General features: G+C 48.6%; 1 protein-coding gene across 2 annotated transcripts in view; it reads right to left on the reverse strand.

The window, feature by feature from the left end:
* Positions 1 to 12,018, reverse strand: part of ADGRA3 (adhesion G protein-coupled receptor A3) — a 177,765-nt gene that overhangs the window by 111,687 nt on the left and 54,060 nt on the right. For both annotated transcript variants that reach the window (XM_075346927.1, XM_075346926.1), the window contains exons 7-8: positions 6,719 to 6,932; positions 4,377 to 4,541 (exon numbers count right to left, since the gene is read on the reverse strand). In XM_075346927.1, coding sequence (XP_075203042.1) covers positions 4,377 to 4,541; positions 6,719 to 6,932 — 379 coding nt within the window. The remainder of the gene's footprint in view (positions 1 to 4,376; positions 4,542 to 6,718; positions 6,933 to 12,018) is intronic.

Genomic DNA, 12,018 nt, shown 5'->3' on the forward strand with positions numbered 1-12,018 from the left:
CCATTAAATCCACTTCCGGAGTGCCCCACTTGCGGCAGATCGACCGGAACACTGCCGGATGCAGAGCCCACTCGCCGTTGTCCACGGTTTGACGGCTGAGATAATCTGCCTCCCAGTTTTCTACGCCTGGGATGTGGACTGCGGATATGGTGGACTTGGAGTCCTCCGTCCACTGAAGGATGCGTTGAACCTCCAACATTGCCAGGCGGCTGCGAGTCCCGCCCTGGTGATTGATGTAGGCAACTGCTGTCGCGTTGTCTGACTGGACTCGAATGTGCTTGCCCGCCAACAGGTGGTGAAAGGCTACGAGAGCTAAGAGCACAGCTCTGATTTCCAGCACATTGATCGAGAGGGCTGATTCGGACGGAGTCCAAGTGCCCTGTGCTCGGTGGTGGAGAAATACTGCTCCCCAGCCGGATAGACTGGCATCCGTGGTGAGGATCACCCAGGACGGGGTCAGGAAGGAGCGTCCCTGAGACAGAGAGAGGGGCCGAAGCCACCACTGAAGAGAGCTCTTGGTCTGTGGCGACAGAGCCACCAACCTGTGCAAGGAAGAAGTCCGCTTGTCCCAACAGCGGAGAATGTCCAGCTGCAGAGGACACAGATGGAACTGGGCAAAGAGAGCCGCTTCCATTGACGCCACCATCTGACCCAGCACCTGCATGAGGTGCCTGATGGAATGACGGCGGGGCCTCAACAGAGAGCGCACCGCCAGATGGAGGGACTGCTGTTTGACTAAGGGCAGCTTGACAAGTGCCGGCAGAGTTTCGAATTGCATCCCTAGGTACGTGAGTTCTTGGGTCGGGGTCAAAGTGGACTTGGGCAGATTGACAAGCCACCCGAATTGAACAAGAGTGGCGAGAGTGAGCGAGACACTCCGCTGACAGTCTGCGCTGGATGAAGCCTTGACAAGAAGGTCGTCCAGGTAAGGAATCACTGCCAACCCCTGGAGGTTCAGAACCGCAACCACTGCTGCCATGACCTTGGTAAATACTCGAGGGGCCGTGGCTAACCCGAAGGGGAGAGCCACGAATTGGAAATGTTCCTCTCCGATTGCAAAACGTAGCCAACGCTGGTGTGAAACTGCAATTGGCACATGCAGATAGGCATCTCTGATGTCGATGGATGCCAGGAAATCTCCTTGGGTCATTGAGGCAATGACTGATCGCAGAGACTCCATGCGAAAGTGCCGCACCTGAACATGCTTGTTGAGAAGCTTGAGATCCAGGATGGGCCGGAAGGAACCGTCCTTTTTGGGGACTAGGAAGAGATTTGAGTAAAAACCTCTGAACCGTTCCCTGGCGGGAACCGGTACAATCACTCCGCTGGCCTGCAAGGATGCCACGGCCTGAGAGAAGGCGGCGGCCTTGGAGCAAGGGGGAGTGGACAGAAAAAATCTGTTTGGCGGGCTGGAAGAGAACTCTATCCTGTAGCCGTGGGAGATGATATCCCGCACCCACTGATCGGAGACGTGTTGAAACCACACGTTGCCAAAGCGGGAGAGCCTGCCACCGACCAAGGACGTTGCTGGCTCGGCCAGATAGTCAAGAGGAGGCTGCCTTGGTGGCAGCAGCTCCTGCGGACTTTTGTGGACGTGGCTTCTTGCGCCAGGTGGGCTTCTGGTCCTTGGCTGAGTTAGTGGACGAGGCCGAGGGCTTAGAGGACGACCAGTTAGAGGAACGAAAGGAACGAAACCTCGACTGGTTCCTGCCCTGGACAGGTTTCCTGGTTTTTGTCTGTGGCAAGGAAGTACTCTTCCCGCCAGTAGCCTCCTTAATTATTTCATCCAGTTGTTCACCGAACAGCCTGGTCCCAGCAAATGGGAGCCCAGCCAGGTACTTCTTTGAGGAAGCATCTGCCCTCCACTGTCGAAGCCACAAGATCCTGCGGATAGCGAGGGAATTAGCGGAGGCCACCGCAGTACGGTGAGAGGCCTCCAGCATGGCAGACATGGCGTAGGCTGAAAAGGCTGAAGCCTGGGAAGTTAAGGCAACCAATTCAGGCATAGAGTCCCTAGTGAGGGAATGCATCTCCTCTAGGGAAGCAGAGATGGCTTTGAGAGCCCACACTGCTGCAAAGGATGGGGAGAACGAGGCCCCTGCCGCCTCATAGACAGACTTGGCCAGGAGGTCAACCTGGCGGTCAGTGGGATCCTTAAGTGAGGTGCCATCAGCCACAGATACAACTGTCCGGGCTGAGAGTCTAGACACCGGAGGGTCTACCTTTGGTGAGTGAGCCCACTCCTTGACCACCTCTGGTGGAAAAGGATAACGGTCGTCAGAACCACGCTTTGGGAAGCGTTTGTCAGGACAGGCTCTGGGCTTGGACACAGTGGCTTGAAAACTGGAGTGGTTAAAGAACACACTCCTTGCTCTCTTAGGCAAGGTAAACTGGTGCTTTTCTGCCAGAGAGGGTTGCTCCTCTGATGCTGGCGGATTGAGATCCAGTACAGAATTAATGGACGCAATCAAATCACTCACATCTGCATCACCCTCGGTCAGATCAATGGGGCACATGGAGGTAGCGTCCGAGCCCCCAGTAAAGATATCCTCCTCGTCCTGCGGGTCGGCTTGTGAATCGGAGCTGCGGGACGGGGAAGGAGAGGGATCCCTGCGTCTCCTCTTAGGAGGACGGGGTCTGGGAGCAGATGAAGAATACTCTGTGAGCTCTGCAGAGCGAGCTGAAGCAGCAGAGGCGCCCTGAAAAGGGGGCTGATGCAAGGTTAGCAGAGTCCGGGACAGCTGTCCCATGGAGTCGGCGAAGGACTGGGAGATAGATTTAGAAAACAAATTCTACCCAAGCCGGGGGTTCAGCCACCGGGGCCGGAGCAGCCGGAGGGACCACTGGGGAGACCCCAGGCTGAGGCACCACCATGTTAGAGCAGGCATCACAATGAGGATATGTGCTCGGTTCAGGCAGTACGAGCTTACATGCAGTGCATATTGAGTACAGCCTTGCAGCCTTGCTCCTAGTGTGAGACATGCTGCTGAGGTGGAGGCTCTGCAGTAAAGAATACACTCCTTCAGAATGACCCCCAGAGAGTGTATAAGAAAGTCCACAACCAGAGGTTGTGGCTTACCAGACCGTTTTGTGTGCCCTCCGGATTCCACAGCTCGGACCCCCAGACAGGTTGCAGAGATGCAGCAGCCAGCGCCGATCAGTGTGAGAACGCTGATAAAATGGCGCCGGAGTGAGGAGGGGGGGCAGGGCCTAGTCCAAGAGTGGGAACCGGAGGGCCAAGGGGATATACAGGGGAGGGGAACCTCTCCTCAGAGAGGAGTGTCCTCCCCTGAGCTGAACGGCCGGTGGGCGGCGCCGCACTGTCCCTCTGCATGACTGACATGCAGGGGCAGTGAAAACGAAACTAGGCCGCACCCGAAGCCGGGGCCTAAATTTTACAATGCGGCCGGCGCTCAGGCACCCTCGGCGCAGTTCTCTGGTGAAAACCGGAGAACCGGCCGGAAATGTCACAAATGGTACAAAACACACTCTCCCCAACATTAAAGTACAAGGGACCCCCCTGACAATAACGTCTCAATACTTAGCTTGTGAGACGCAGGGCCAGGTCCCTGAGGGATGAGTGCTCCGTCCGGCAGGGTCCTGAAAGGGCTGCGGATGGAGACCGGTCTCCTGCAAAGCAGTGAGAACCGTGCTGGCTCCCACTTCAAGCCAGAGCCCGAGGGATGGTGAAGGAGCGCGGCATGCAAGGCTCCAGCCTTGAAATCAACCTTAACAACACCGCCGACACAGTGGCGTGAGAAGGGACATGCCGGGAGTCCAGGCTTGGACCCGCTTTTCTTCAAACTCTTTAAAATGAAAATCAGATGAGAATGCATGTGTGGATGTGTGCCTCCTGAACACAAAGCATTGAACTGGCTATATTTGGTTATCCAGGGGGTGTATATGCTAGGAGGGAGGAGCTACACTTTTTAGTGTAGTACTTTGTGTGTCCTCCGGAGGCAGAAGCTATACACCCATGGTCTGGGTCTCCCATAAGGAACGATGAAGAAATCACAATGTGCACATTCCAAGAAGAAGAAGGAAAACCAATGAATGATCAGGTGTGTCCAAACTTTTAACTAGTACTATTAGGAGTGCCACAGTGCAACTGAAGCAAAGCCTTACAAGTCCATAGCAGTCTACACCGTTTCGGATTAGCACACAGGACAAAAAAGTTTGTCCCTCTGATAAGTATGCAGAGGGGGTGCACTAGCAACAGAAATGGTCAGTCTGGTGCCAGATACTTTTTAGGAACATGTTACAACAGAAGTTATGGTGATGAAGCCCCTCCTTTATGAGTAAATGTGTACTTCAAATTCTCAATCTATATTGTTAAAACAGACTCAAATACACAGAGCAAGGAACCGTTCACCCACCTGAAGTCCCCCTTGTTGTTGATGACTCTGTTCATAGGACAATACTGTGCTGAACTCTCCAGCACCACGATGTCCACAGTCCGGCTGTTATTCCCTCGTCTGCTCTGCACCCGGCAGCCCCAATTGCCGGTTGATCCAGCTTGTATGTTGGAAATGGTCAGTGCACTAAAAAAAAAAAAAAAAAAAACAAAAAACAAAAAAAAAGGGGGAAAAAATGGGTCACTACCATACACAAAGGGAATGCTATCATAATAAATGAATATCTGCCACTTAATTTGCTTTCCGGAGTATTTTGTGTTCTGTAAATCTTCAATTCGGATCCAGAGATATTGGTCTTTCAATTTAGTACTGATTTTCATGGTCTTTACTATGGCGTGGATCACGGGATCTCGGGATCTATAGGCTGCTCTGCATCATTACACCGCGAGCCACACCTTTCAGCAGTAAATAAAAAGGCCAATATCTCGGGAGCCATATGGCAAATTCACATGGGAAAAAAAAACTACAAAAAAAACCAAACAGGAATACTCAGGGGACTAGTGGGAAAAAGTAAGAGCAAAGCCTGGATATTTTTGATCAGGTTCCTTTTTAAAGGTTAATCCTTTAAAAGATTTTTTTTCAAATATATGTTGTTTTCAAGTGATTAATCTAATTATGCTCCACAAGTCTACTTTGGCTATAAATTTGTAGCACATGATTAACTTCTACCCATGACACTGAACATTTTCTGATTATATGTAAGCAGTATATCAGTAGAATGGAAAGAACACCACATCACAAACAAGTCCGGGCTGTAGGAGTGCTGAGAAACTATGGGACATGTGGCCAATATAAGGAACTAGCTGTAGTACCCGGGATGGTAACTGTCTGTCTCCCCCCCCCCCCCCCACCCCACCCCCACCCAAGCGTCTGTCTCTCCCCAACCAAGAGGCTGTCTCTCCCCAACCAAGCGGCTGTCTCTCCCCAACCAAGAGGCTGTCTCTCCCCAACCAAGAGGCTGTCTCTCCCCAACCAAGAGGCTGTCTCTCCCCAACCAAGAGGCTGTCTCTCCCCAACCAAGAGGCTGTCTCTCCCCAACCAAGAGGCTGTCTCTCCCCAACCAAGAGGCTGTCTCTCCCCAACCAAGAGGCTGTCTCTCCCCAACCAAGAGGCTGTCTCTCCCCAATCAAGAGGCTGTCTCTCCCCAATCAAGAGGCTGTCTCTCCCCAACCAAGAGGCTGTCTCTCCCCAACCAAGAGGCTGTCTCTCCCCAATCAAGAGGCTGTCTCTCCCCAATCAAGAGGCTGTCTCTCCCCAACCAAGAGGCTGTCTCTCCCCAATCAAGAGGCTGTCTCTCCCCAATCAAGAGGCTGTCTCTCCCCAATCAAGAGGCTGTCTCTCCCCAATCAAGAGGCTGTCTCTCCCCAATCAAGAGGCTGTCTCTCCCCAATCAAGAGGCCGTCTCTCCCCAATCAAGAGGCTGTCTCTCCCCAACCAAGAGTCTGTCTCTCCCCAATCAACTGTCTGTCTCTTTTGATCCAAGAGAGCAAAACTCATCCCACCAACCAAGCCATCTTTGTTGCCAATATACCACACAAGGTTATGACTGAGAGCTACACCTGATTCACTTCTCAATCCCCAGTCAGATGTCGCTAATGTGGCACATGGCGAGGTGGGACCATAGTGTTTAGGTTCCATGCATGTTTAGGTACTCCTTGACGTGGTTGCATGACTTTTGCACTTTGATCAAAAAGCGCTAACTAAATACCTTCCATTTTAAGGAATTGCATTACTACAGCATTATTGGAGCTCAAGTATTCATTAATTGCAGTGTGCTGACGATTGTGTATGTATAGGTTAGTATATAGATTAATCATTTCATTTATCACTAGGTATGGTTAGTAAATATGGGGACAACTTTTGGCTATTGGAGATGAGCAGATCGCTTAGCACAACCCCAGTCCATGGTACAGGTCAGTTGTCTCTGGCTGAGGACAGGAGCTGCAGGAATTTCCTGACCTTACGAGATCGGGGGTTTGTCTTACAATTGGTTTTGCCGGAGCGTTGTCACCCGTGCGCCGTATAGTGCACAGTTGACATCATACCTGGTTGGTGAATCAAACGCTGCACCGAGGAACCTGTAAGATCAGGAAATTGACACAGGTCCTGTGCACGGCCAGAGAGCACAGACCCGGAAGCAGGGTGCGTGAAGCAGTTCACTCATCTAGACCTAATGGCTTGTTTCCAAAGGGTATTTTATGATTTGCCCAATAAACAACTTGTAAATTATCTGCCAGAGCAAAGGTGCGGCCGACATATTGTGTTTTTGATAACTTGTGATACATCAGAGAACACGTGGGTACCTGGCGATCAGCGAACAGTTGTGGATCATGTTCTTCTGAACAAAGATTCCCTGCGACTCGTCCGTTTCCACAATCCTCCCATCCTGATACCATAACACCTGCATGTCCTGGTCTATGTAGGACGCCATGCACTGGAACGGGAGGCTGTCCCCCTCAAACACAACCTGGCGATGGGAAGGGGTCATGTAAAACGAAGGCAGCTCCAGAGGCGAATCTGGAAATAAAGATGAAAAAAGCACAGAAACAAAATCACAATCTTATCTTAGAAAATGTTGCATATTTAATTAAACCTATTTTAATGTAGTAGTGTTAAAATTAAACAAAAAAAAATAAAAAAATTGATAGATTTTCTCCTCCTGCATACTGTACATATGCAGATATAAATGAAAGTATAGATATAAACTATTGTATATGTAAACTCCCCTGACATGCCTGTATTGGGAAATACTGTATATTTCACGCTAGGTACAGGGAAGTACCAAGCAAAAGGCAAAAAGGGAAGGGAAGAAGGAGATTGTGATCCCTGACTAAACCTTCCGCTGGTCCCTGGGGTCCCCTCAACACCCTAGAAATGTTCCCCACCTATGTGCCGAGCCGGATGCCTGACCCTAGGTATCCCTAGTGCTGGGCCCTAAATAGGGAACGGATGGGATGAGCTCTTAGTCGACCCCACTAAACACTAAAGAAGACACAAGGGGGGAAAATTGCATGAGCTATTTATCCACAGATGACACAGGCAGGAGTTCATCAACAATACTACAGATGAGTACAAGCCACCTGCTTGCAACCAGAGCTTGAAGAGCTGTATATCATAATCAGCACAAGTCCAGGGAAGGAGGGAGTATTTAAGCGCAAGCGGAATACCGATAATCTGCAGCTGGACGGAAGGATGGCTCTGCTGGGTCCAAAATGGGAATAGATGAAAACTCAGCAGGAAAGCTACCTAATACAATCAATACTAACAGCAGAAACAATAGAAAGTCAGGGAGCATTTTGTGCAGCCAAATGCTGTGACCTTCTATTCCCAGAAACCACATGACTGTCACCAGTGACACACGTGGGACAGTATATGACCTATAAAATAATAAAATTGTGAGCATTCTTCTCTGCACGGCCTCAGTCCTATTGTTCCTTCTGAATGAGGTCAGTGAGCGCTGTGTATCCGGAGGTTCTGCAGTAACTCATATTAGCACAGCTTCTAGCCTGTCTTTTCTTTCCCCTCCTTACTTGGTCTTCCTCCTCTGCCCTCCCTGAAACTGTAAGTACTTTCCCCTCCCTCTCCCGGAAATGTGTGTACACCCTCTGCCCTCTTCATATCTTAAAACACTGAAGGAAACACAGCAAGTCTTCAGACGCAGGAGTTTTGATGAATTTGGATCGGTTTTGTAGAGCACTCAGCCTGATAAAGGACTTTCAGACACTGTCGCAACCAAATGATAGAACATTTTCAATGAACACTATTTAGAAAGTTGTTTAATTTTGCATTTAGCAAGTAAATTCATGGAAAGGTGTACATATTTAAAAGGTATCCTGTTCCCAGGTTTTCTCCATATAGTGTGGCCACCGTCAGTTTGCCATTATATAACGTATACTTGAGTGCTGTATATATGTCCCCAAGTCGATTTGCAGAACGCAAAAATAACCTTATATATTATACTCACCTTCGGGACGGTCCAGTCGCTGTTATCCCGATGTCACCCTCCTTCCCATCTGCGTGTGGATGACTCATCCTACGTCATGCAGTCTCTCCCCCATAACGCTCCTGTGCAGGCGTATGAGCAAAGAGCTGTAGTGCGCATGTGCGGGGAAAGATCACCAGCAATGCGCACTACAATATATGAGACATGTGTGCAGGTGCGCAATGTGTGACACCGGATGACGTAGGACACGTCATCCACACAAAGCAGAAAATGAGGCTGGTGCCGGATCAGGACCAGCAACGCCCACCGGACCCGATTGCTCCATAGGAGAGTATGATAAAGGTGTATTTATGCTATACAGCACGGCCTGGGCACTTATATACATTATTCTAGAATCTGTATAAAGTGTGTCCACCCATATCCTGTCCACCGCCATTAACTTGAGAACGGCGGCAGCTATAGGCATAGAAGTGGTGTCTAGGTATAGTAAAGTAGCCATGCGCTATGCAATGAAACCACCTATAGCGCCACCTGGTGGAAAACAACGGAGTTAGCATTTTTATCTTGAAAACGGAACAAGATAGATAAAAAAGTGAGTTACAAAGTTGTAGGGCATCATCAATTCAATACCAATCGACACCTTGCATACAGAAATGCTATGATTAGAACATGTAAAACTCACAAGGCTGCGGACATGAAGCGATACCTCATGGAGACCTTCCTACAAGTCATTGGGTATGGTGGCTGCGTGCAGTGGCCTCCACGCTCACCTGACCTGACCCCATTAGACTTCTTTCTGTGAGGTCACATCTAATAGCAGGTGTATGCGACCCCTCCACCGACATTGCAGGACCTACGACGACGTATTACAGATGCTTGTGAAAACGTGTCACCTGCCATATTGCACAACGTGCAGCAAGATACAGTATGCTGTGCAGAGTCCAGATGTGCATTGCAGCAATGGTGGCCACTTTGAGCATCAAAGTTAAATGAGCACCATATGCGTGACCAGCATTCAATGTTTTGGGGGGGGGGGTTATGGGTTTCATATAGCATTTCTGTATGCAAGGTGTTGATCTGTATTGAATTGATGATGCCCTACAATTTTTTTAATTCACTTTTTTTCCTGTATCTCGTTCAGTTATCGAGATAAAAATGCTAACTCTGTTGTTTTCCACCAGATGGCGCTATAGGTGGTTTCATTGCGTAGCGCATGGCTACTTTACTATACCTAGACACCACTTCTATGCCTATAGCTGCCGCCGTTCTCAAGTTAATGGTGGTGGACAGGATATGGGTGGTCACACTGTATAAGAGCTGACTGGTGGTGCCCATACTTTATATGAGGAAACCTGGGCGATAGGTTCCCTTTAAAATAAATGCATTTTTGTATACAGCTCAGTGAACACATTGCCCTGCGGTGACGTTTCATCATGAGCACACCACGGTGCAAATTTCTCCACAGTACACGTCCTCATGGAGCAGCTCTAGACACCACGTCTTCTGGTTGTGCGGACACAAACCTCCAGCAAGTCGTGCCGTGTCTTATTTACCCATCAAGCATCGGCAACAGACATTAATCTACCCAGAGAAGAAGATGAAGTCATGCCTCAGTTTCCTGACAGCCGTCCGTATCGGAGACATGACATGTGCAGCTTAACTCCCAAGGATCAGAAGAAAGTGACGAGCGCGCGGTGGAGAAACACGCACAGGATGATTTACTCCCAGCACAAGTAAGGACCCGGCGTTGTGATCTCACAAGTACGGCCGAGCTGCCAGCAAATATCAGGGCCAACGCCAAGACGGATTAGAGAAGACGTGAGTGTAAGCAGCTCCTAATCAAGGAGAACGCAGCAAGCGTCTGTGTCATGAAGTCACGCTCTGGAATCACACAACCTGCAGGCATTGTACGTAGCGCAGCCGTCACCCTCCCGACAGCTCCGATTCATCCTGTTTGTAGTGCTGTTATAATTAGAAAATAATAAACTGACAAGTGGGCGTTTCCCTATAACGTCCAATAAGAGATGACCATCTCAAAATATAATGCGGTACACACTTAAAAGGGAACTTGTCTGGTGTAATATGCACCCCGAGCAGTTCTGGGTACATAATGCTAATCCCTGCCTAACCGTCCCTGTGTACACTAGCATAGATAAAGGGATCTTTAGAAAAACTATTTCTAAAGATACTTTATGATATGCTAATGAGCACAGGGACTAGTCCCAAGGGCATTAGTTCCTGCGCTCATTCCGTCCGTCCTCTTAGCATGTTAGCACAGGGGCGTGCTAACGTGCAATTCAATGCCCTGGGTCATGAGCAGTGATACATGTACCTGTGTCCGTTGTCATCGCTTCAGAACGCCGGGTTTAAGGTAAGTGCGCATGATCAGAAGTCCCAGTATTTCCAGTCATGCGCACCACACGCATACACCTGACTTCATAGTGCGCATGACCGGAAGTGCCGGGACTTCTGATCATGCACACTGACCCTGGCGTTCTGAAGCTGTGTCAACGGACACAGGTACACGTATCACCACTGATTATGCTGGGCAGCAGGCAATGAATAGCATGATAGCACGCCCCTGTGGGCAGAATGAAAGCAGGAACTAACATCCTTGCAACTAGTCCCTGCGCTCATTAGCATATCATAAAGGATCTTTATACAATACTTTTTCTAAAGATCCCTTTATCTATGCTAGTGTATACAGGGAGTGTTAGGCAGGGATTAGCAATATACACCCAGAACTGCTCGTGGTCCTAGCTGCATATTGCACCTGACCGGTTCCTTGTAACATGGTGGGTGGCAACGCCCAATTGTCAATTTATTCATGCTTATGTAGGAGGAATTACACAATGCAGTTATTAAAAAAAAAAAAAAAATCCCACCAGCATTGTGAATTCATGGAGGCCAAGTGTATGTACTTTACCATACATATTCAGAGAGGTCCAGGCTGATCCTGTGCAAACTATAAAAATCAGCCTGTCTGAGCTGAAGAGGCCTCCTCTGTCAGACGAGATTACTAGGTCTTAAAAGAGAACCGTTTACATTGTACATAAAGTCCGAACTGTGGACACCACGGTGCAGAGCTGGAGACGCGGAGCAGAATCAAGTACAGGATTGTGAGAAAAGATGCAGTATAATTGATTTTATTTGTTCAAATCCGCGGTATTTGTATGCACAAGAGTCCAGTGGGCGGTCTTACTCAGTGATTGACAGCTCTGCATGCAGTCACTGCCAGTCATCAATAGGACCGCCCACTGGACACATGTATAAAAACATTGGGGATTTATTTCAATGAGTAAAATGCAAGTTTTATTGAACCTTTTCCCAGAAAAATGTATATTAATCTTATCCGCTCTCCACCAGTTTTAAAACATCCTAAACAGATACAATGGTTAAAGGGAATCTGTCACCACGTTTTTGCTCCCCCAGCTGAGAGTAACATAATATAGAGACAGAGACCCTGATTCCAGTGATGTGTCACTTACTGAGCTGTGTGCTGTCATATTGATAAAATCAATGTTTTCCCTGCTGCAGATCTACCAGTTATACAGAGCTCATGAATGAATATATTATATATATATTATATATATTATATACACATATATATATATATACACACATATATATATATATATATACACATATATATATATTGTA

The sequence above is a fragment of the Anomaloglossus baeobatrachus genome, chromosome 1, assembly GCF_048569485.1.
Source record: "Anomaloglossus baeobatrachus isolate aAnoBae1 chromosome 1, aAnoBae1.hap1, whole genome shotgun sequence".
Lineage (NCBI taxonomy): Eukaryota > Metazoa > Chordata > Amphibia > Anura > Aromobatidae > Anomaloglossus > Anomaloglossus baeobatrachus.